At 42.1% G+C, this 25543-nt stretch overlaps 1 protein-coding gene across 2 annotated transcripts in view; it reads right to left on the bottom strand.

Moving 5' to 3' along the window:
* Positions 1-25543, bottom strand: part of LOC141791437 (cell adhesion molecule DSCAML1-like) — a 69598-nt gene that overhangs the window by 13175 nt on the left and 30880 nt on the right. The window contains exons 4-19 of one of the 2 annotated variants that reach the window (XM_074671916.1): positions 12748-12894; positions 12380-12658; positions 10861-11136; positions 10420-10716; positions 8328-8600; positions 7288-7572; positions 6988-7107; positions 6709-6885; positions 5942-6141; positions 5449-5545; positions 5166-5294; positions 4546-4713; positions 4353-4423; positions 3842-4082; positions 2238-2423; positions 1019-1174 (exon numbers count right to left, since the gene is read on the bottom strand). In XM_074671916.1, the coding sequence (XP_074528017.1) occupies positions 1019-1174; positions 2238-2423; positions 3842-4082; positions 4353-4423; positions 4546-4713; positions 5166-5294; positions 5449-5545; positions 5942-6141; positions 6709-6885; positions 6988-7107; positions 7288-7572; positions 8328-8600; positions 10420-10716; positions 10861-11136; positions 12380-12658; positions 12748-12894 (3102 nt within the window). The remainder of the gene's footprint in view (positions 1-1018; positions 1175-2237; positions 2424-3841; positions 4083-4352; positions 4424-4545; positions 4714-5165; positions 5295-5448; positions 5546-5941; positions 6142-6708; positions 6886-6987; positions 7108-7287; positions 7573-8327; positions 8601-10419; positions 10717-10860; positions 11137-12379; positions 12659-12747; positions 12895-25543) is intronic. The other variant, XM_074671917.1, reaches the window with a different exon arrangement.

Here is a 25543-nt window from a genome sequence, read left to right as displayed (position 1 = left end):
CATTACATGAGTAGGGATAAAAACCTAGATCTTGGAAGGATAGATATGGCAAGGGATGTTTTAAAAGAAGGAGGCAGGGATGGAAGAAGAGTGAGAATGAAAGGTGCATGTCCTGAGGGAGCGATGATGATAGTGGTGTTGGGGAGGGGTGGATGAAGGAGTCATCATTATCATAACTAGACCTCCGTGTCAAAGAAGGAGTGTTAGAAAAAGGGGGAGGGGGTTAAGTCCCATCTGGTGCCCAAAATCTACCCAGGTCTCCAGAAAAGACAGACAGACAGTCTGCTGCACAGCTAAGTTGGCCTGTGTCATGATGGAGCCCCGCCCACATGAATATATTAACACTTCAGTGCCTGTCAGAGGAGGGTATATCACAGTAAAGGACAAATACATCCTATCAGATACTCAGAGAGCTCTTTAAATGGGCTCAGATTAAAATGTCTCAGTTTGACATTTCTATTATGCGTCTTCTTTGAGGCCTTGTTTGTTTTGTCTGCCAACAATAGACTGTGATCACCTCTCTATCTTTTCCATCTTCACCCCCAGGCCCCTCCTCCTCCCCCTCCTCTATAAAGAGACATGGATCCAGCTGTAATCCCGCCTCCAATGGTGTAAGCACAAAATTAATTCTTTCTAATCCAAGTGGAGTTAATCCCTCTGCCTATGGCAAGAGAGCTGGCGGAAAGGATGCGAGGCCTGGGCTGATGGCTGACTCCAGGATGTTATATGTTTAGGGAGAGCACCCCCTCCCCTCCTCCTGGTGTCTTCCTCCAGCCCTCCCTCAGCCCTGAGCTGTGCACCCAAAGCCTCTTAATTCTCATTAGCACTACTAATGGAGCTTCCCAGCATAAATGAGCTTTTGTCATGGGTTTGAGATAAAGCCCAGCACTCTTTTTTTATTTCCCCCTCCCATCTCTACATCCTCCACCCTCACCATTGCAAGGAAGATGCTTACCTCTATTTTTAAACTTCCTCAAATCAAAAAAACAAAACATAATAAATACACTTGTGTACTTACGGTCCTCCCGGGTTTGGATGTACAGGACATTGCTGCGGACCCCGTCTCCAGCCTGTGTGTAGGCCAGCACTTGAACGCTGTAGTTGGTGAACTTCTCCAGACCTCGCAGCTCCACCTGTTCTCGTGTGGTGGTGATGTTCTGCATCTCTCCCCACTCTGAGGAGGAACAGTAGCGACAACTCTTTAACTGTACTTTTGGTGATCTGATGCCCATTCAACACACATTGCCACAACCTGGTGCTACCCTAAAATCCTGGATTGAGAGTTTTTATCCCCTTAGCTTAGGATGGGTGCATTTTAAAATCAGCTTTTTGGGCTGTGAGTATCCCTTTTTTTTAACATTCAATAAGGCATATTTTCTCCACGCTAAACTGTTCAGTGCTGAGAGTTGTTACAAAGCACATCTTTGTATTTGAATGTTGTTGTTCTGCTTTGTTACTATATGACATTTCAAAATCCAGAATTTTTCTTGACAAAGGCCAATCTTTTCTATACTTTAACATGAGTACTAAAAAAATATATGATTGGTAAGGAGTGAATAATTCTGTGCCACTGTGTAGCCAAAAAGTCTGGGCCTACCCCTGTTACTTAACAGCTCCAGTATATTATCATTGAATGGATGTGATTTAATTGTATTTGTGTTTTTTTTAGCTTGTACATTTGGCATGAATGACTTTTTTTTTAACTTAAGGTGCCTTAAATTACATGTTTGCTAGTTTTGACTAACACCACATCCTACAAACTGTTTTTATCACTTAAAATTAAATTAAGAAAGAAAGACATCAATATTTTGTTCTGGAGCTGCAAAACTATTTTCTAATAATGGACACCACATCTTAGACGGTACTTGTGAAAGTTATCATCATGAGTATCAAAAAACCCTTTATAAGTATAATCATTAAATTTCTCTTTTTAGAGTCTTGACTTTCCAACAAAACACATTAGTTAAAGAAAATCGGTCGAAATAAATATCAAGGAGTACAAACACTATTCCTTGACCGTAATCTTAACCATCAAAACTGAAGCCAATATGGATCTTGGAAACAAAGACACGAGGACAAACAGACTAATACAAAGACACACAGAAACAGGAAGTGCTGTATGAGAAAGGTGAGGACACACGTGACCACAAACCGGCTCACAGCACTGACAGAGAACAGGGCAGGTGGGTGGGAAGGTGGGGTTTAGTGACGTTTAGAATGAGATAGGTGATAATTACTCTGCATTGGCCATTGGGCCTGGCCCCCACAGCACCCACCTCCGTCAGGGAAGAGGGACCAAAACACAACCCGGTAGCCTTTCAGCACACCGTGCAGCGTCAGCCGTGGAGGCTCTGCCCATGTGATAACTGCCTCGTCCGACGTCACAGAGATGGCTCGCACATTCTGTGGAGGCTCGCTGGGCACTGGAGGAGAGGGAAAAATTGGGACACATTTTCAAAATATGAAGTCATTTTAATATCTACCTTTCAAAAACCATTGAATATTTATGTTCCTAATTCAACCTCAATTATCTAGAATGGTGAAATTAGAGACAGATCTCTGTGCTCTCAATAGTGTCTGGTGCAGTGCTAACTTTTAGAGACGGGCAGGGCTCTGAGAGAAAGCAACATAAAAAGTGAAACAGCCACACCTTGAGGAGTTAAAGTGCAGATTAGTAGGAAGGGATAAGCTAGGAGGGGAAGACAAAATCTGAAGGAAGGCAATGTGCACCTTTAAGGTAACTGCTATCATAGGAGCAGTTTCAGACTTTGTATCAGGACAATAACCACATTATTGCTGTTATTATCAGGGTGTCAGCCAGCACTGCACTTAGAGACACGACAGTATGGTCTCGCGAGAAAAATGACAATGATGTCAGAAAAATGAACACAAGATATAAAAGGCTGTTAGAGATGGAGGAGAGGGGCACATACAGAGAAGAAACAGAGAGTAAAGGGGCTTCTTGTTCCACTCTTGCTCTCTACCAGCCTAATGAAGGTGCTAATTAAAGGCAGAAATGAATGAGGGGGGGATGTGTTACAAATCCATTTGTAATGGTTTATTTGTGTGTGTGTTATACTACATATGTATGCTGGCTCTATTAACTCACATGGCTGACATTCTGCAAATGCAGTTTCTTTTATTACATTTCTGACAAATAAGGGATGTTTGCCCTAAGGAGTAATCGATGTGTCAATAGTCACGGTTACATGAGGAGTTTTTCGTCTTTCCGGATGGAATCTTTCTGAATGACTTTTCTTAAAACAACAGTATACATGGCAAGGAAAATTCCAATCTCTGGTCTACATGCGCCGCTATAATCAAACCAAATAGTCAATGGGGCATGCTCAGAAAAACATAAACATCACGTGATTTATCAAAGATGGAGGACGACAGATTTTTTTATCACGGTATTATACTCCGTGTCCAGTCTTGAAATTATGTTGAGTTCTTTAAAGTTTGGATCAAAAGCAAACTTTCCTCCAGTGCTGACTGCTTGCCGCCATTTTTAAAATTGAGGAACGTCTCTAGTTGCGTCTTACGTCATATCTGAGCATGCGCTGAAAGAACGCACCTTACACTCTCCATCTGAGTGGATACATGATACCTCAATCAGTTTGGGGAGAGGAATATTCCACCCCTGTGAAACTGATTAAATGTCCATTCAGATTGGCACTTTTCTTTCGGAATGAGGTGTACACAAAGGTTAAATTCTTTCCGTTTGAGCAAATAAACTGAATGCAAGCAGAATATTTGGGTCCATGTATACGTGGCTAATGTTACTTTTCCGTAAATCTGCCATCTGCATACTTGCCCTATCCTTCTCTCCTGCTTTTCTTACCATCTTCCAATGTCGTCGCGTTGATCTCAGTACTGGATGGGCCTGTTCCAGCTCTATTGAAGGCTTGGACTACGACCCCGTACTGGGCAAACTTCTTGAGATTGTCCAAAGTGTACACTTCACTGTCCCCTGTAGCTTTCATCTCCACTATGCTGTACTGGCCGCTGCTGCCTGGACCATTCTCTCTGTAGCCAATCTGGTAGCCTCGGATCACCCCGTTCTGCAGCTCCTTCTTTGGAGCCTGAAAACAATGAATCCAAAATGGGAATGGATCAGTTATATATGTAAGCAAGATAAAAAAACAAAAAACAAAGCCTTATCAATGAAAAAATCATTTAAGATTGTCTTCTGTGGTTTTAGAAGAGGCTCATGATGTTCTTATCTATTCGCTAGTTCAAATACATTTTGTAAACTTTTAGTGAATTACCAGCACAAATCTTTTTCCTCAGAGAGTACATATCTAAATCTAGTGTTGCCTTTAACTGAAAAGAAGAAAAAACTGCGACTTTACCCTCCAGGTAACACGTATGCTCTGAGATGTCATTGGTTGGAGGATTACTTCCATTGGTGGGCCATCAGGTGCTGTTGATGGAAAATGACAAAAACAGTGCAACAGTCAATATTCAATCAAAGAAGGAATCTCGGTGGAGGACAAAACAAAAAAAGGACAATTTTGATTTCTGGAAGAGAAAACAATCACTTACGGGCTTCCTCAGTACTGATTGTGAGCTCTTTGCTCGGGAGGCTGCGGCCAATCTTGTTGTAAGAGTACATGCGGATGCTGTAAACACAAGCTGGGTGGAGCTCTACGATGTTCGCCTGGTTGTTAGTGGGAGAGATGTTCCTGGTGGTGTACATGTGATCCCAGGAGTCTGCCAAACATTTAAAATTGATTTGAGACTTCTTCAAGACTGTTTCCCTAAGTGCTTTTATGCTTCTTAGGGCATAAAAAAATGTTTTCATCTTTTTTTTTAAATATATTATTTTTCAGGAAGTTACAGACGAGTCCACTCCAGCGGGCCACATGTGCCTGCGCATTCAACATAAAACATTGAACTTTAATGTCATAATGAATGAAATTTTTTCTTGGTAATAATTTAAACATTTTTTTTATTTTATGCTTTGAAAAACATTTTAATGTTTTTAAGCTTTTTTAACCCTCTGATGCACATCTGTAACTTTCTGAAAAAACAACAAAAAAAAAAAAAAGAAAAAAAAAGAAAACTTTATTTTCATGCCACAGGCAGTTTCACTATAGAAACTACTGCATTTAGGACAAAACGGCCTTTGACCAACTGTCCAATGCAGTGACCACCATGCCCACCTGATTTGTTCTTGTACTCAATGTCATAGCTTGTGATGATGCTGTTTCCATCAAACCTCTGGATCCAACGCAAGTTCATGCTCCTGTCTTTCACCTCTCTTACTTCCAGTTCAGGAGGGTCTGGTGGTTCTATTTGCATGAGAAGAAGAGAGAAAGGGAGTGAGAGTGTAGCAACAACAATGTTTCACTGAGGTTCAAACTGAGATCTGATTCTGGAGCACTTTGCCTTTGAAGAAGCTCCATCAACCACTTCTGAAAAAGTTTCAGTTGCTGACAGAGGTACCTTGCACAGTTAGCTGGATGAGCCCTCGTCCCTCTCCATAGGAGTTAATGGCATGGCAGGAGAAGAAGACAGAATCTCCTCGCTCAGCTGGGTTCAGCTGGAACACATAAATTAAAAAGGTTTCAATGTGTTACACAACATTTGACATCTCAACAATCTTCCACAACTGAACCAATAATGTTTCAAGCCACACAACTGCATCTTTAAGTTATTTCATTCCTCAGTGAGAGCTGTTGATATCATCACCACACTGACATCTGTACTGTGACCATGAAGCTGTGGAGCCAGACAGCTTGGCCTAAAATAAAGAAATGGCTACAGCTTCCCTCTTTAATGAAAGTTTTATAAATCTCTAATAACAAAAAAAACCCCAATTCTTTGCAGCCTGAATAATAGTAGTCGTAGATATCTTAAAGGCAATTTCGGCTTTGAGGTTTCAGACAAAGATGTGGTTGATTTTAGGGTCTTTCCTGTGCTGTAATCTGAGGCTCACCTTAAGGGTAGAGATGACTTCATCTCCCTTCTTGTTGATGGTGATGGAGTAACGGGGGTTTCTCTCTGCGTCAATGACCGTGTCACCTCTCTCCCAGCGAATGATGATGGGCTGCTCGCCTCGTGCTGTGCAGTTCAGCTCCTTGGTTTGGCCCTTCCTCGCCATGGTGGTGTTTGGATGGCTGGTTATCATGGCAGGAACTGAGCAGAATTACAGACACATGTCGGTGTGACAAACAGTATTATATGGGGTAATGAGACAAGAGAACAGGGATAGGGTATTGCAGTAGGAGGATATATTACAGATGTATAGACATCTCTATTTCTGCCCGTCGTTCTCCATTCTCATTTCACGCTTCAAGCCCTGCTGGTCCTCTTACTCCTCCCTATGTGTCTTCTTCTTCTACTCCTGATTCTTATCCACCTTCTTTCCCCAGACATAGATTATTGATTGAGTGGGTTCCTGCGGTTTTGTTTTCATCACTAATTCATCAGCCCCTTTCCCCACCAAACATCCAGTAGCACATGGATCAGCAGCCAGAACACTTCAATCAATAACAAAGATACCTCCATTTCAGGATGTGCAGGACGCAGGTTTTGTGAGTTTCAGTAAATGCCACACTAGCCTGGGGCAAAAGTGCATCTTAGAGGGGCGGATTCCCCTGGAAAAAAGCTATCTCTGTGTAAGGTAGCCTCGTTGTGAAATGCAGGAGATGTGTTTGTGAGATGGAGTGTGTTCAAGCTGAAGCAAGAATGATTGACACTTACTCTTGACAGTGAGGATCATGCTTTTACTGATGTCTGAGCCCACCCCGTTGGAGGCCTGACAAAGGTAGTAACCCCGGTCATCCTCGAGCACATGTCGGATGAGCAGAGAGCCGTTTGACATGATCTGGATACGGCCTGTGAGAGGGACTGGGTGGTACTGTTGTGGGTTTCCTACACCTGCACATATAACACAACACAGAGTCAATGTGTGTTAGCCGCTTTATCTTTGTTCACACAATCTTGTTATTAAGGTGATATGGGGATAAACTGCTCATTTACCTTTAGCATGTTTCCACATGACTTTTGGAGGTGGGTAACCCTCCACAGAGCAGTTGAGAACTCCAGCTTTGCCATAAATGCAATCCTGATTGTTGGGCTGCACCACAAAGCGAGGCGGCACTGAGGAACAAAAATAAGCAGTTAACCTAAATGGAAGAACTAAATAAAGTCTTCAGATAAAAGGTAGGAAATGGAAATATTCCTAAAATAACAGATCTGAGCTCCCTCAGCACATTTATAACACATCTCATCTGACCCATATTCATCATCATGCCACTCTCTTTCTGCTCAATCCCTTACCAGTAACAATCAACTGTCTCTCCCAGCTGACGGTGGCGGCCGCGTTGCTAGCGATGCAGGTGTAGTTTCCGTTGTGCTTCAGTGTCACCTTGGAGATTTGCAGGGAGCTCATGAACTCTTTGGTCTCTATTGCCACGCCAGAGGCCGAGCCTGGCACAATGAGCTGGCCGTCTTTGTGCCAGGTGATGCGTATGGGCATGTCCCCAGATGACACCACGCAGGCAATGTACATGAGCTTCCCCACTGAGGTAGAGGGGATATCGAAGGGCTGGATGAGTGGTGGCACTGAGGGGGGAGAGAAAAGAGCGCGGAGAGTCAGTGGAATAAAGGCAGCGATAGACGAGGAAGAGTGGCAGAGTGGCCATCTGGAGCAATGCTGAGGGAGAGAGAAGGTCATTGGCCGTTGGGCCCCCTCTTCTTGCCCCCCCTTCAGACCCCATCTCCTGCAGCCCATAATAGCCGCTCTGGTTAGAGTCCAATTGGCAGGAGGAAGTCATTCCGTTTCCATAGCAATGGAGGTTGGGGTGGGGGTACTACAGCTGAGACATCTGGGGGATTTAATCTAGGCTTCATTATTATTCATCTAATTAAATCAGAGACACACTCACACACAGGCACATGCACACAGCCTTAAACACCTCTGCAGCTGCCCTGCTACCATCGTTACCCCAATCACAGACTCAACAAAATACAGACGCAGGGTGAAACATAAATCTGTCCTCAACACCATCTACCTCAGCCATGATGGATTACTGCAAAGCTGTACAGCACAACTTTAAAAATTAGTGTCTCCAGTTAGCAATGAACGAATACTCCAGAAACATCCTCGCTTATTTCCAGGCTGTGTAATTACAGAGTGCTTTCTCGCTTTTCTGTTTCAGACACATTTGTTTTTAAAATTAGTTTTTTTTAAAAAAGGAAAAAAGCTTGCAATTAGCAGAAAGATGTGTCTTTTAGGAAAATCTAAACCCGATTAAGCTGATGGGTTGCGTTTTCTTTAAACCAACCTTTTTTTGAAATCATCACTGCCTGGATCTTACCTTTGACCGTGACATGGACGGTCTGGTTGATTGACACCTGAGGCTGGATGAGAACACTGCACAAGTAGGTGCCCTCGTCCGCGCCCTTCTGCACGTCAGTCAGCCTCAGGGTGCCATTCTCAAACAGCACTTGACGATGATTATCAGGCAGCTGCATGCCGTCCTTCAGCCACTTGATGGAATAATACGGGTAGCCAATCACTCGGCATGTTATGTAGGTGTTCCTACCCGCCACAGCGGTGATGTCCCGCATGGGTCTAATTCGAGGTGGACCTGGAGACACAGGGAAGAGAGGGAGGGGATGGAGGGTGGAGACGGAGAGAAATACAGAGGTCGGAGAGAGGGGCAGATGAGGTGAGGGAGGTCATGGCAGAGTAAGGGAGCAGCCACGGAGACAGGAGGTGAAGAGATAAAGGTTGAGGGATAGAGTGATTGGGGCAAGTTGACAGGTGGACAGGGAGGTTAGTTAGGCTCCCTTTACTTCAATCTGATTGAGGATATTTGGTGATTTTTATCTGATAAGAAGTTCAGTGAAGCTAAGAGAATGTGAGTCATTTTCCTAAATCCCCCTCAGAAAGACAGAAAGATAGATGGATATGGATGAAGGTAGATAGATAATTTGTAGGTTGTTTGTTTGCATCTCTGCATTTTCTTTGATTATTCATGTTATCTGTTCAAGAGCCATCTTAAAAGCATCACCGGCCCAAGGGCAAATATGTACATTAGCGCCCCTGGCATGTCAACTTTTGTCAACAACCCCCCAAAAAAACCTTTTTCATCAATCTGTGGAGCCCCCTAAACTCATGGGAGTAGGTGGGCTCTAGGCAACTGTTCACTGTACCAGGATATGAATATCATAGGATGCAAAATTCTCTGAAATATTGATCCCAATGAGAACAAAGCATATCAACTAAACCCAAACTAAATTTCTAACCAACTGGCCTTTTGATGATAAGATGGGCTCCCAGACAGTAACACCATAAAGGAAACCAAGCAAGCAACAGCTAGCAAAGGAAAAACTAAATTGGCTTGCTAACGCTAGAATCTCTGTTTTAATGTACAAACATCTTGGCCAATCTGCATATCATTAAACAATGCCAGGAAAACAGTATTGTTAAGAAGTGCACACATGCTAAAGAAAAACTAGCATAGCCAATTAGCAAAACCACTTTCAAATATTTAAAAACTCGGTGGAAGAGAATGTATGCTATGTTGGGAGGTAGATCTCAAATTCACGGGTTGAAGGAAATTAAAGTTGTGAACTTTATTTTCATTGAGTTAGAAATTTGCCCATGAGCTTAAGAAACTCTTAGTCCCTGTAATAACCAGCTGCAGAGACAACACCGAGTTGGGCTACAGTACGTGGACACCTTTGCGTATAGCTGCAGTCTGGGACACTCGAAAGTCAGACTACACTGCTGTCACATCCACGTTTTGTACCATCTTTCTAGCTAAGTGTTCAGTCTTGATTGTTTTAATTGTGCTGTGACACAACAAATGGACCACAAGACATGTTAATCAACTCTACGGATGTTACTGTAACATTAGGTATTGGTGCTCATCAAAATGCAAAACTGAGATGCAAAAAAGTCACAATTCACAAGATATCTGTGACAGGTATGTTAGAATACTGATAAGCTGATGGGCCGCAGGCAGAGGGGACGTATGTCATGCGTTTGCCAGTTGTGCAAAGACAAACTGGATTTCTGATATTGAGCTGAAAAACTTCTTCAAGTGCACGCTTAAACTGAGGTGAGCACTTGGGTCAAAGTCTCTAGAAATCAACTGAATTATGTGGCAGAACTGGCCCCATCTGCCGTGAAATGTAGCCTAGCATGCTGCCATTACTCCTGGCAGTTTTCAGTTAAAGGGGCTAGGTTGGCTGGTATTCAGTTATGCTTTAACAGTTACCAGCGACATTACTTCTTGCATATTTTGATGGATAGAGAAAGAAATAGAGATAGACAGAGGTAGAGATAGAAAGACATTTTTCTATGTGAAATGCATATTAATCTAAGCTTCTTGCTAACCCTCTGTGTATTTGTATTGAGTCAGGTGTAGAGTGCATTTATATTGAAAAGCAGACAGGCACCTCTTACGTTTATGCGCGCTTGGTACTCGGCGCTACCGGCCGAGTTGCGTGCGACGCAACGATACACTCCTCCATCTCTGATGAGCGGGCTGCTGACGTTGACGTGGGACACAGTCAAGCCGTCCGACAGGGTGTACTGGCTGGTCTTATAGGTGGAGTCTCGCACAACAGGCTCGTCGTCCAGCGTCCAGGTGATGGAGGGGGGCGGGGCTCCTTTGGCAGCACACATGAGAGAGAAAGGCTCGCCGGGGTTCACCACCCGCTCGCTGAAGGAAGACACGATTCGAGGAGTACCATCTGAGAGGAAACAGGATGATAGAAACAAACCGAGTTGTAAATGTGAAGTGGTAAACCATATAACTGGTGTTATACGATGCTAACTGAATCTCTTTTTAACTAGAACATCCACATTTTGAGTTTCCAGTCTGTCCGTCAACATACCCTCTAGCAGAATAATGGAAAAGTCCTGAGCAGTGTAGCCCTTTCGGGAGGCGAAGCACTGGTATGCTCCAGAGTGGAACTTCTGTGCTGCGGTGATCTGCAGGGTGTCGTTGTGTTGACCCTGGATGGAGATGTGCTGATCAGGGACAATAGGCTCGGTGTTGCTGTACCAGCTGATGGTGTATTCTGGAGAGCCCTCGACAGAGCAGGTGAAGAACAGGGTGCTGCTGATGCCGGTTTTCAGATTCTTTGGGGACAACGTCACACGCAGTGGATCTGAAGGACAAAAAGCTTGTTACATTTTTTTTGGCATTTTAATAAAACTCTGTTTTTCATGTGTTTTGATGTACTACGTTATAAATAAAGACTTCACTATTGCTAAAACATAGATCCAAAGACATTTTACATATTTATAAAGGGTTCATAAGCTGCTTTTGGTTAATTACTTGCTATCAATGAACATAAAATAGAATAAAAACAAAAAAAACACATCTGTGACAACAGTTTACAGGTTGGACTTCAGATCAGAATATTATGCCCCCATACATTTCGCGTTATCATCAACATATTTTTTTTTGTGATACATTCTGAAGTAATTTAGCATTTTATTAGAAGCACTTAAATCATTCAGCTGGATTAAAAATGAGACTTTATGTTTGCAATCTGCATCTACATTCATAGAGCTAGAAGGGGGTGGAGGGGGGGCACAATCAACCATGGTGACTCAATCAGTTCGACGCACTCATTAAAAAAGCAGCTGGAGATATCTCTTCACATCTCTGTCCAGTTGTGTGTGGTGTGTGTATGTGAGTCTCTGTGTTTGTGTGTGTGGAATAGTGTGTGTATGTAAGAATGTGTGTGTGTGTGTGTGTGTGTGTGTGTGTGTGTGTGTGTGTGTGTGTGTGCAAATGTCAGTGAGCAATAAGGCAGCTGGTGGTGTGTGCTGGGGGGCATCTCTGTGCCTCCCATCCCCCCCTCACCCTGTCAGAGTCACAGAGTGTGCTGCCATGATGTGCCCACTGGCAAAGCCCACCGCCTCCCTATTCTCTTCCTCTGTCTCGCCTCCTCCCGCTCTTTGTTTCTTTGTATACCTTACACAATGTACATTTATCTCCGCCTCTTTTATTATCTTGTTAGTACACGGCAGATAATGTCATTCCAGCACTGTCTGGATGTCTGATCGTCCCCTCCGTGACCCCTCATCTTTATCTCCGTCTTCCTCACCCTCCCTCTCTGTGATGGTGAATGCTGCTGGCAGCTGTGTTACGGATACAGTCTCAGTGAATTATTGCCCTGTCTCTCTGCTTGAGACCTGATATGATGGGGCATCATACTGCATAGCCCGCACATATGTTTGTTACAGACACACTCGAGGTGCGACTTATATGTGTGCCTCGAACCAAAAAGCAGAGGAGCTGCTGAATGTGTCTGACTGTCAGGCTGATTCACCGAGAAGACAGCGTGGGAGTCTGTCAGGTTGTGTGTGTGTAGAAGAATGTGTGTGTCTGTGCTCGCACACCTATAACGTGGAGCTGTCCAGACACCTCCTTTGAGCCAAAACTGTTGGTGACCTCGCAGGCGTAGCTGCCGCTGTCCTCTTGCCGTAGGTCGCTGATGGTCAGGCCCGTCAAACGCCGTGTCCAGCGGGCATCTGAGGGCAGAGGGCGACCGTCTTTAAGCCAGCGCACGGTGGGGCTGGGGTAACCTCCTGCAATGCAGGGTAACTCAATACTCTGGCCTGCATACACCTCCCCTGCTTGGAAACTGTCCAGGATGGTGGGGGAGGACTCGTTGGGGTCTAGAGGGCAGAGATGGGGATATATTTTAGTGATTATAATAAGAAAAAGCAGAAAAACTTGCCCAAACTGACAAAACAAAGCTTCTCACCCATAACAGAGAGCCTTGCACCATTGCTTTGGCGAGTCTCGCCGCTGTACTTATGTTTGGTGATGCACCGGTAAGTGGAGAGGGCGTCCTCCTTCTGAACATCAGAGATGTAAAGAGCCCCGAAGGAGGTCAAGGAGAACCTGTTACCTGTAGGGGACACATTCAGTTAAGACTCCTGTTAAATTGCCCAAAAGAAAACTGATGACAGACAAAAACAGAAAAAAAAAAGATCCTGCAAGAATATGATCATTAAGGTACAAATCCATTGTGCTCATTGTAAAAACATGTTGTACTGAGAACAAACAGCTGCCTGAACAGTTGGCACTACCTGCCTGATGAAGGTTTTTTTTTTGCTAAAACCTGGCACTCTTTCAAGGCCTTGAGGACACACAGCGGTCACTTTCACCACCCGAAAACCAAGCAGAGGCAGATTAACCGCCCTCATACGCACAAAGTAAAACTTACAATGCGCATCATTATGATTCGGTGGACATGCTCTTCCTTAGACTGTGGCAGGTGAATGTTGTGAAATTGTTGATGGCTTATTTTTCTTGATCTACTGTTTTTTATGACTCAGAAAAACACTGTAATGTTGATAACCACAAGTTTTAATGGTGCCACTGAGTGGAGGCACATCAAGATAGAGAGTGAGAAAAACTGATTTGTGCTGGGTGTTGAAGCAGAGCTGGAACTAAAAGATTTCTGTGCATGCCATTGCCACAAGATCCTGGATAAAAGGAAGCTTCACTGCTTAACTTTGGTCTACAACAATTCAAGTTCATCTTCAAACTAACTTTTATTACTGTGGTTTTTTTTAAGTCCTTTTCTTTCTATGATCAAATTATTAAGGGCTCATACTGGAAAAAAAAGAAATTTTATCAAGTGTTTTTTTCTTGTTTTCAGTAGAAAATACCTTACCTAATATATTTTTTACTTGTTATGAGCAATTCAGACCTAATTTTGTCTTTAAACAACTTAAACAAGACATTTTTTCAGGACAAACCAGTTAAATTTGGCTCATTTCAAGTATGACAAGAATTTTTTTACTTAAAACAAGACAAAACCACTTGATTTTGTTTTTCCAGTGCACCCCACAGTGTCTCAAAAACATGGCCACATTTCTTATTGATTATAAAGATGCTATGAGGAAGATCTGTTTTGATTGCACTTACTCACCACCATGTGGCCCGGAGTCTCCGCACACTGTCACAAATTACTTTTAGTGAGGCGTGTGTTTGTTTTGGAATTAAATGGAGTTCTGATTCAAACAAATTTTCTTTGCTCAAGACAACTTTTTACTGGATATGATGCGCAGAGGTAAGGTATTTATCAGTACAGTTACGTAGAACAACAGTTTGAAACGTGGCATCGAGCAAATGTTGTAGCAGCCGGCTATGTTAGCCTGGTGCTATGATGTATCTGTAAGCGAACGTGACAACAAGTAAACACTGTCAGTTTGTAAGTTGTTTAGTAGCCATCCATATTTAGCGCAGCTGGCAGGCCGGTGCTGTAACACATGTGTAACGCTAGTGAATCATTATGTCCTGCCAGTTACCTACCAAGCAGAGCTAATGTAAACCTCACTCTTTATTTTATTGGTAAACTTACAAGTTTGAACAGAACACTGCAGAATAACTGCTGCATGTGGGTTGGAATCAACATTAGCACAAACAGTTTAGTCCGTGTGTTATAGAGTGATACTGTATCACTCTCCCGTTTTGCTTTTTTCTGCTCTTCTATCTTTTTTTCTATCAGACAGTTAGGCTCCAGTGTACACCATCACTACAAAATTAATCACAGAAATTGTTCTTAGCAGAGAAAAACAGATCCCTGTGTTTAATCTCTTCTCACTGCTAAACTTCGTCAGCCGGCGTGGTGTTGTCATAGAGTCCTAGACGTGCTACATTCAACCTGGTCCTGGACGACCCGAACTGGAAGCTAAGAAGTAGCATTTTAAAATAACCTGTAACCAGCAATATTGGCGCTGATAATCTTATTTTTAAGTGTGGATTAAAATCAGGTCCATATCTAGAAGGGAAACTTTTTCAAGATCACTTTCAAACTCCTCACAGCCCCTTTAAGATACATTTCAAAAATGGCCAGATAAACACTGTCAGGTTAGTTTTCTTTTAAAAACACCCATGTGTGTTTTTTAGCATCTATGCTTCAGGTCAGCAGCTGAATACATTGCATTCAGTTACACCTGTGTGTTTATCAGCGTCAATATTTTATCTCCAGTCTCTGTCTCTGTCAGGGTCATGAGCAGGAACAGTAAAAGTAGCAGTTATGGACTGTGCATGTGTTTGCATGGAATATACTGCATGACCCGAGAGGAGGCACAGGCTGCAATTTCACAGCAGCCTTTGTTTGCCCCCCAGAATGAAGCCTTACAGGATAATGAGCACTTTAAGGCTGCTACTCCCACAACACCGACAACTCGCCTGTCACAACACTCTGACAAAGGCAGGGGGGAGAGCGCAAGCGAGAGAAAGAGGGAGAGAGTCAGCTGGATGTGTCAAAGCCACACTTCCTTTCTGCAGCAGGGGACGGAATTCATCCCTTCTGCAGCGATGCCTCTGAAACATCACTGATTACACAATGCACGCCACATTATTTCCCTCACTATCTGTCCTTGTTCACTGAATGGCTTGTACGTATAATCGGTCGATCTACAGATGACTGTCTTCGTTACGTTGTGTGAACCCTCTTATCCTCTCTCTCAGTCTCAGTCTCTAAGCAGAGTGGCAGACAGAGTAAAATATTAATTACTAAATCACTGCGCTCCCTCAGCTTTTATTCACGCTGACTTGACTTGGTAACAAGAAACAGAGCCAATGTGCATTTCACACACAAAGACATGGACACATTCACAGCTGCAGCAAAACATGCACACATGCAGCATGCAGAAACTGAGCTGGAAGCAGCTGTTGTTGATTGTTAGTGTTGCATAAGTCTTTCCCATTTGTGCTACATTCAAATCATACTGAGTCTGTATCTCAAGTTTGTCCTTTACTTATTCCTCATAATTACCCAAAGTTAAGAGTTATCTCAAACATGCATGTTTTCAGTGTTCAGTTAAAGCATAAAAAGTCACTTTTTTCCTCAGGGATGAACTCAGCCCTGATCAGCAGTGCCATCAGACATGCTACTGTACACAGAGGAAAAAAATCTGCAACTTCTTCTGGTTAGTTGACCAGTGTGTAAAACATCGTGAACCAGAAAACCAAAAGAAGCGAGAAGTAAAAATAGCAGCACTCAGTTCTTGCAAAAAGCTCTGAAGGAACCATTTAGAGGTTTAAGTGTTCTTCATCAACTATAAATGGTTCTTTACTGAGTTCCTTCACCCAGAAAGAAGCTTTCTGAAAGCGGCTGCGTTGCCCAGAGGATGCCAACATTGTTGGGTGTTGTATGAGTTTGGTCAGAGTCTCAATGAGACCCATTCATGGAAAGATTGTACAAAGCTGTTCATGTATCCCTGATGCAGATGGAGTCCTGAGGGTAACTACTGTAACCCTTTCTGGTAAAGGCTGGACAAGGAAAATATGACTGTTTGAGAGCGATCCAAGATTTCATTCTCTTGCATTCAGCACAACTCCAAAAATTAAATCAGTAAAAGTAAAAAAAAAAAAAATTAATGTTTCTTCTATTACAGAAACATACTCATATCAAAAAGCAGCTACCCTGTTCCTCTTTGCTGTCATATTTAGCTTAGCATTTTTAAAACAAATGGTTATTTTACTAGTTCATTAGTGCATGCACAATAACAAGGCATAGACTTTTATGTGTATAGCTTTGCATGTATTAACCATTCTGCTTTTAGAAGCACATTTAGAGCCGATGAGACTACACAGATCTGCAGAAAAATATAATTCATGGATAAAGGGATATTCAAAGTGTATATGTGTATACTCCATATATGTCACATTGTAAAAGGCCATTACTTAAATGAATTGTTCTATATGTCCTTAGCAAACCCCTCATTCACCTTTATGTTTTTTTTAAACCCCATAAAATGCACACGGCCTCACAGGCCCACTCTGCTGCTGTGACTATTTCAAAGAGTTGGATAGAAAAAGGAAAATAATAGAAGCATAAATGTGCAAGAGATGATAGAAAAAATAAAAGCATGACAGAGTCTATAAATAGGATACATACTGTAGCCCGTTTGGGTCCAGCATCTAGTGTGTGTGCGCGTGAGTTGGTAGCAGCCTCATTTTCTCACATGCAAATGAAGGCGTCGGCGCAAAGATAACGAGGCCCATATTTCCACCTCCTCAGTGGGGCCATTATTTATTGATGTTCTGCATCTTTCCCCCTCCCCTCCCCTCTCTCACGCTTTCCTCATCCTCTCCCTGTTGCTAGGGTCTTCTCGCCGCCATCCTGCTACTATTTCCAAGTACTTTCAGCAATAATTAAAGCACCACATATTTGCAATCACAGAGGACCAAACAGTGGAACCCTCTGTGATGCGGGGATGCAAAAAAATCGGGACGATGGGATGGTGGGAGAGGTCAGCGAGAGGAACAGGCAAAAAATAGCACCACTGTTCAGAAGCTAAAAATAGCCTCTGAGATGCACATGGGTTTTGCATCCAATCACAAATATTTTAGAAAAACATCAAACAAATCACACTTTCTTTAGATTTTCTCTCATCTGAAGACTTGATCTTGCGTTTGTCCACCACTGAACTTTAAAATCAGAATGATTAAAGTGACATTTGAGTTTTCTTACACTCCAGGAGAAGAGTGTGTGCTGTTTGTTGTGAGTGTCCCTTACTCACAGTAAAAAGCAGTTCTAAAAATACCCAAGGCTTGTTCATTGGCAGTAATTTATGCAGTTTTGAAACCAAGTTGGACTCTTCTGCCATCAACAGGAAACTGATTTTGTTAAGACCAAAGAAACCTATTAGCCTTAAATGGGCAACTTCCCACTTGGTCTATCGTGTTAAATTAAGGTGACAATCTTTCTTATCTCTTAAAGGAATTATTTTCTTATCTGTTTTGCTAAATGCCCCAAATAAACCTATTCTTGTGCTCAAAGCAAATCTCCATCCAAACAGACAGAAAGTGATGGTTTGCCAACCAGTCTATGTCGAAACAGTGGCTGTCCTCTGGGAGCTCTTTCTACGGACGCCATATCTAACCAGTTTGGAAAAGGCTAATGAGCTATCGAACTCACATCCCTGTTTCCTTCCCAGCAGATCGCTCCAGTCAGATCCCTGGGGTCTTTGCCTTACTCAACACAGCTGATGGTCAAAGGCAGTGGCTCCTCGCCCTGAAGGGCTTTTACAGTTAAATCAAGGTTCGCGTGTTTTCCCTGCTCATTATGAGGAGTGTAAGAAGACAATGTGGTGAAGCAGTGGAGGGTCAGAGGTTTCACTCCTCCACAAACTGACAGCGGTATAGAAATGATCTGGTAAGAGCCCACTGCACGGTTTTTTGCCTTCACAGAAAAGTGGATTTAAAAAGAAAATTCATATCAACTATTTGACAACACTTGCAAACACACCTGTGAAGACATGCTTTGCAAAACTTAAAAAAAATTGTCAGTGAAATAGATTATTTTTCTTCTTCTGGCTTTTGCTAAAACCACTATGTTGCTTCAATCAAAAAAAAAGGAGTTCTTGGATTATACAAACAAAAGATGACATTTGGTAAAGGGGAACAAAACTGAAACATGATTTTTAGGTGTAGTTTGAAACTAAAAAGCACAATAGATTGTTTGCGTGATGGGAGGAAAAATATTACTCCAACCATACAATTCTATCAGAGGCTGTTCGTTAAAATGATGTCGTATGAGCCCTTTTTTCATACTAACTGGCTGCAGTATAAGTGACAAACAACGTTTAATTGTTTTTTCTTTTTTTTAAATAAGGTTTCTGTGTTCTTAATGTGTAGTACAATGCTTATCTATGCCCAAGTTCACATTTACCTGACAATTTTAGTTTTACTTAATTAATCAATTTAAAAAATAAAAAGAATGTCATGATTGATAGCTATCAACAGTTCATTTTTTTATCTTCCTACCAAGAGTCTGATGCCAGTCCAGCCCAAGTGGCAACTTCTGGTCTAAAAATATAAGTGCTAAAATCTGCAGTTCCTTGAATGTTCACCAATTTCTCTAACAGCACACACAGTATGGGGGGATTTCTTTCCATCTCTGCAGTTTAGTAGATATGACATTAGATGACGAGATAATCCAACCAGCTCAGCTGACTGACAAGCGTGCGCCCTGTAAGTGTTCGTGTGGAGGCTCAAAGCCCGCCCCATTTCCAATATGGCCACTGTAAAGGATTTGCTTCAAAACTCAGTTTCAGAAACAAGTGACATCACAGAGACCACATCCATTTATTATACCATGTATGGGATAGCCAGGTTGTGCATGCTTTAGTTGCACCAACGCAGTATTTCAATTCCTGTGAAGGAAGTCTTTCAGCTTTATAGCTTACATTGGCAGAAATGAAGTGAGATGATCTATTTTATATATCATCAATGTGCATGACATAAACTCTAAGTGCTTTGAGAGGAGCTTAAAGTCCTCAAATTTTTACTCAACAAATTTTTAAGTCACCTGAAAAGTTGTTGTCCCAATTAGGGATGCACCGATCCAACTTTTTCATGTCCTGATACCGATACTGATACTTGGATTTTGGGTACTGACCAATACCGATACTGATTCAATACCAGTGTTAAATAATAACCTGCAGGCCCCACTGAGGGAAAAGACAGGGAATGTTTTAAACAAAAGACAAAAAAAGAGTACAAATGGAATTACTGAAGTTGATGTTTATTTAAACTATAAGTATTTAAATGTTAAACAGAAGTTTGGTTAAAACAGCGTTTCAGAATTTACAGAAATTACTGTTTAATTCTAATTTTTTATACCCTGTATCAGGGCTTGACATTAACGTTTTTGCTTACCAGCCACTGTGGCTAGTGGTTTCCCAGAGTTACTAGCCACTCAGCATTTTCACTAGCCACAATTTTGTTGTTGGACAATTATGTTTAGTATGATTAAAGCCGACGATGACATGCTAAAGTTTACTTAGACTAGATTTACAACATTTTTAAATGTGAATGACCCCTGTGCACACTCAAATCAAGACTACATAAATGTTGACACCCCAGGTCATCATCAGGTATTTAGTTTTGAAACAGTTGTGTGGAAGGTTGTGCTCCTTTAATATGAAAATGTGAAGTCCATTGAGACAAAGTAATTAAAGGAGGAGTTTATCATTACATTTAAAGAAAGTTGTGAAGGTTAAAGATTAATTGAAAAGATAAAAACTAAACAGAAAAACTAGCTAGAAATGCTGTCTGCTAAAATATTAATTTACAACAGTCATTTTTCCTGTAATAAAGTAAGTACCATACTTTTAGCTTGATCCAGCTTTTAGGGGCTGTATCAGGGTCGATATCCATACCAGAATCAGAGCGGTGCATCTCTAGTCACAGTAAAGATTTATAAAAGGAACATAAAGTAGCAGTCGCTGCTGCTAGCATCAGCACCAATTAAACAGGGAGCGCCATTGTACCAGTTCATGAGGTATTTGAGAAATGCAGAAAGAGTCCTAAAGCTAAACCCAAATTCAAAATCTCTGAATTTACAGCCCTTTATAACCACAAAGATTCCAGATTTCACCAGGTTTTACCAGCCTATGGCAAGTTAAGTAAAAGTATAATGATTCACCTCTACTTCACCCTGGCTGCATAGACTTCTGATGTTTGTCCCATGAGTATTTTTGGTTTAAAGATCCAGAGGTTAGAATAAGACTCAACATTAAACAAAATCATTAAATTCACACAAGTGCGCTGGTTTGCAGGTATTCAAAATACAAAGACATTTATAACACACAGAGCTGGTTATAACTAAGATTAGCTCAAAAAAATCCACATCATTTAAAAACTCCTACATGCATATTTCATACATGCATTTGCTGCTGTTAGGGGTCTAGAAGTTTTTTGGACAAAATTTTCTCCCAAAATATGCAAAAGCAGATGAAAACGGACATAACAGTCACAAAGATGTCAAAGTTTTGTAAGTTGGTGCAATTCTTTTCATAGATTATAAGCCCTCTAATGTCAGGTGTAAAAAATGTGGCGGTTTTGACAATGGAAAAGATGGCATTCAGTATCTTTGCCTCATACCCTGTCTCTCAACGACAAGTTGTGGGGAAGAATTTGAAAGAAGGTGAGAAGAGAGAGAGAGAAAGAGGAGAAGGAGAAGGAGGAGGAGGAGGAGGAGGGAGCGGATCAAAGACTTGTGACTGTCACGGAAAGAAGAAGAAAGAAAAAAAAAAAACAGCATATTCCGGAGATATTCTCTGCAGTGCTTGGTGCTCGCAAATACAGACATGCCAGGCACACACACACACGCACACACACACACACACACACACACACACACACACACACACACACACACACACACACACACACACACACACACACACACAAACACACACACACACACACACACACACACACACACACACACACACACACACACACACACACACAAACACACATTTTCACATACATAAACACTCACCCAGAAAAAAAAACACCTACTGGGGCTTAAAATAGGCCAAAAAATGTTTCCCTGCTGGAGTAAAAAAATAATAAACTATCTCATAAAATTAGCAGAGGAGTCAGTGAGTGGCAGCCGTCCAGTTTCACAGCATAGGAATTTGTTAAAGCAGAAAATCAGCGGCACTATTGGGCTCAACGGGATAGATTTAGGGGGGAATGAGTGAAGAAAAAGAGAAGTAACAAAGGAGGAGAAACAGAGAGGAGGAGATGGAGGGTAAACTGTGGAGGATATAACAGTGGATGTCTGTGTTCTTCCCTCCTTCATGCAAAAAAAGGGGGTGTTGCATCTGCATTCAAAGCGAGAGCCCCCTCCTCCCTCCGACCCTCCCTCTTCTCTCTCTGCTGTGTACATTAAAAGCCCGAGCAGAAGCAGGTGTCAGCCAATTAAATATATACACTTTCCTGGCTTTTATTCCCCTGCACTCTTACTTAACATCCATGAATGGCGCCCTCTTAACTCCTTTCAATTCATATTCAAAGGAGGTTTTATTGGCACAACTCATGTGCAACAACTAATTGTGTAATGCAGGCCCACCCCACTGCATCCCCTCCATAAAAGAGACTTTGTTAACACGAGCAAACTGTTCAGACGGAGCGCGAGTCACGCTGCCAGTTAAAGCAAACGCTGCATGAGCAATATCTGAATCTCAGCGTTCAATTTTCTTTCTCCCTCCTCGCTCATTTTTTCTGTAAGAAAGGGGGACGAGATGCAAGATGTTGGAGAAGCCGCAGCTATGTCATGTTTTCATTAAAAAGCCACGCTTGGCTGTCTAATCCTAACTGCTGCACTCTCTCCTAACCAATTCTGACTGCTTACCTCATCCTTCAATCATACTTCCTCTCCGCCCTGACCCTTGTGTTGTACAGCTGCTCAAACGTGCGCGCAGAGGTTGTTGGAAAAGTTGAGGGGCACGTAGGTGAGGCGCAAACAAACAAAGGTGGAAATTCAGGGAATGAGGGATGAGACAGAGTAGACAGACAGAGCGGGGTCCGGTTTCCACGTCTCTTCTGCTTCACTTGACTGCTCTGTCCCAATTTGCCCTGTGTGACTTTTAACAGTAAACACTGGGGGAGGGGGTGTGCCAAGAGGCTGAATGGGCAGTCAGGGCACAGCAATAAAACTGATCTTATGTAAAAAAAAAAAAGAAAAAAAAAAGACATAGTCATCTGCGTAGATATAACTCAACGCAGTGGCGCAGAGACGCCATGTTCCCCCTCATAAACCCACCCTAACCAGACAGGCCGACGACGACGCGTAAAGCTAAATGGACCATCTCAGAACGAGGCAGCGTGCAGGAGATTAAGCATCAGTAGAGGCATCAGAGGGAACAAGGGATAGAGAGGAAGAGGGTGGGAGGAAAGGCGAGAGAAATGGGGAGAGATGTAGAAATAGGACTCCATTATTCATGACGTGTGTTTCATGTGCTTGGTGACATCTGGGACAGCAGTGATAATGAGAGTCCCAGGAGAGAAACCACACACACACACACACATACACACACACACACACACACACACACACACACACACACACACACACACACACACACACACACACACACACATATACATCAAAATGCTATATGTAAAGAAGTGTGCCACCACAGTCCAAACACCAACCCCAACAGAACCCAATCTGAACAGATGATCCCATAAGCGCCACAAAGCCGAGACACTGAGGAAACTCTGTCCTTTCAAAGTAAATGTCACTCAGTGAAAGTAAACATCCAGCCGCCTCGCCAAGTTGTTGTGATTCTGCAGCAGACAAGAGGCTAAGCTGGATGTATGGTGTGTGTCTGCAATCGTGTGTGTGTGTGTATGTGTGTGTTGTAGTGTACTCCAGCTTAGCCCATGGCCCGGGGCAGTGAGCTGCATTAGCGGCACTGAGTGAGCTGCCCGGTCCCTCCCTATTAGAGCGCTGGTGGCAGAGGAGTGTCACTGCCCGGCATGGAGAAGGAGAGACAGAGAGACCCACTCACCTACACTTACATGTATATGCATTTAGACTGCTAACCCCCAAGGAAGGACAGATCTGGCCTGGTAATAAAGGTAAATTAAAGAGTTTCTGATTGGTCATGAAACAGACTAAAGTTAATAGTAATGTCTGTTTGTACTGTCTGAAACCAGGCATCAAACCAAGTTATTCCCATATGCTGGTGATGCAATCTTTTTCATGTGTTTTTGGCAACAAACTATACTGTATTAGGCCTGGGCCGATAAGAAATATTGCTGGACAATGTGTTGTCCCACAATTTTTGACGATAATCAAAATTATTGACTATATTATTTTGAGACCAAATCATAAATCATAATGCAATACACCCTTTCAAATACAATTGAGTTTTATTTCTCATGACTATTTTTTACTGTAGTAATTGGAATGTCAATAACTTTCACATGTCCTAGAATTAACAAAAACAAAAACAAACAAACAAAATAGGCAAAAAAAAATAAAATAATAATAATAAAATGGACACTCAGTCAAAAATTACTCTTCAATAAAAACTGTATTAAAGCATTTAAAGCATTTCTTTTGCAATGTAGCAAACTACACTTTCTGTGTCCATGTAAATTCTCACTCATCCAGTTCAGAGTTGTTCTGAATGCTCCAAACCAAAGCAACTGGACTGTTCAGTCTGTGAAGACATTTCACCACTCATCCATTGGGATTGGTACCTTTCACATTTGAAACGATACGGTACCAGGCATTGGTTCCTGGCAATCGGTATCAGTACTTAATGGTACCATTTTCTGGTACTTTTTTGTGTTTTTGTGGTAAAAAAAAATCCACTTAATACAATTAAATAACAATTACATCTCATATTTATTTAATCTAACCTATTTCTTCTTCAATATATATTAAACTTGCAATGCTAGGTTCATGTCCGGCATGGAAAATCACCTACTCTTCCAGTCCCTCACAGTCATAAGGATGGGTTTAGGTACCTAAACATTGTACCTTTTGATTTTACGTGAATCGGTTACCGGTACTTTTGATAGAATTCGGTCAGTACCTACAAAAGTACCTAACTTGGTACCCATTCCTAGTCATCCATAAGGCTTCATCAGCCTCATCCGCCTCATTCCAAACTACAAAAACAAACACGCATGCACATGGCGATATATTGAGGCCAGGTAATTTTATTGAGTTCATTTTATTTATTGTACGATTAATTGATTTATTGACCATCGTCCCAGGCCTATACTGTTTATAATAATATATTGAAAATATCTGACAGTAAAGAAAACATGATGAGAGTTTGATCAAGAAAAACAACTTAAATACACAAGAAGAACTAATCAAAGACCGAGCCTTGTCTACGGGGGGTGCCGAATGGACAGACCAAACATTACAAGTTCATATGTACATTAGCACGATTTAACCTCAGAAATCATCACCGTCACAGACAGGTGTTGGGAGAACGCATTTTTATGCAGTTTTGGCAACTCAGCCAAGAAAATGTGAATGCACATTATCCACAAGAGGCAACAGGCAGAAACCTCAGACAGAACCAGACAATCATGAGCGGCCACCTGCCATGACTGGTTACAATGTAAAAGTCCCACTGTTTCAACTGCAAATCTAAATTTCGGACTAGCCCTTTATTTCTAGATTTTCTATGTCCGATAAGAAACCTTAACAGATTTGTCTTGTACACAGGGACAGGGCAAACAACTCACACGCTGTAACCACACAGAATTATTGACTTGCTTACACATGACATTTACTTTGTACATACTAATCCACAGACAGCAGCACAATCTTCCTTTTCTCTCTGAATTTTCCATCACATTAACCTCAGAGCAGCTTTCCGATGCGTTCACCTCCCCTCACCTTCCCGCCCGCTGCAGTCAATCTCAGCCTGCCACGTTGATCTGGCCTTAATGTGTGTTTGGACAGCTAATAGTGCGGCAGATCAATAGGTCTGATTGAGAGGTCATGTAGGAACATGGCTCTTGGATGACCACCAGGGATCCCATTTGATCCTCGATCATGTCTCCTTGCGGTGCATGCAGTCACAGACACACAGGAATCCATGACTCTCAGCTAAACAAAATCTATCTTAGTCTTAATTGATGATGGTTGACAACGCAGTCAGTTGCTTGTTTATAGACGTCTACTTTAATTTTCCAATCAAAAACACAATCATCATGCAAGGTTCATCCTTTTTGAAACATTAACCCTACAAGGAACCCCACATGAT

Source organism: Halichoeres trimaculatus, unplaced genomic scaffold, assembly GCF_033239565.1.
Source record: "Halichoeres trimaculatus isolate MK-OKI-2021-1 unplaced genomic scaffold, fHalTri1.1 fHalTri1_scaffold_6, whole genome shotgun sequence".
Lineage (NCBI taxonomy): Eukaryota > Metazoa > Chordata > Actinopteri > Labriformes > Labridae > Halichoeres > Halichoeres trimaculatus.
The sequence above is the reverse complement of the archived record's forward strand: the minus strand, read 5'-3'. Positions and strand labels throughout refer to the sequence as shown.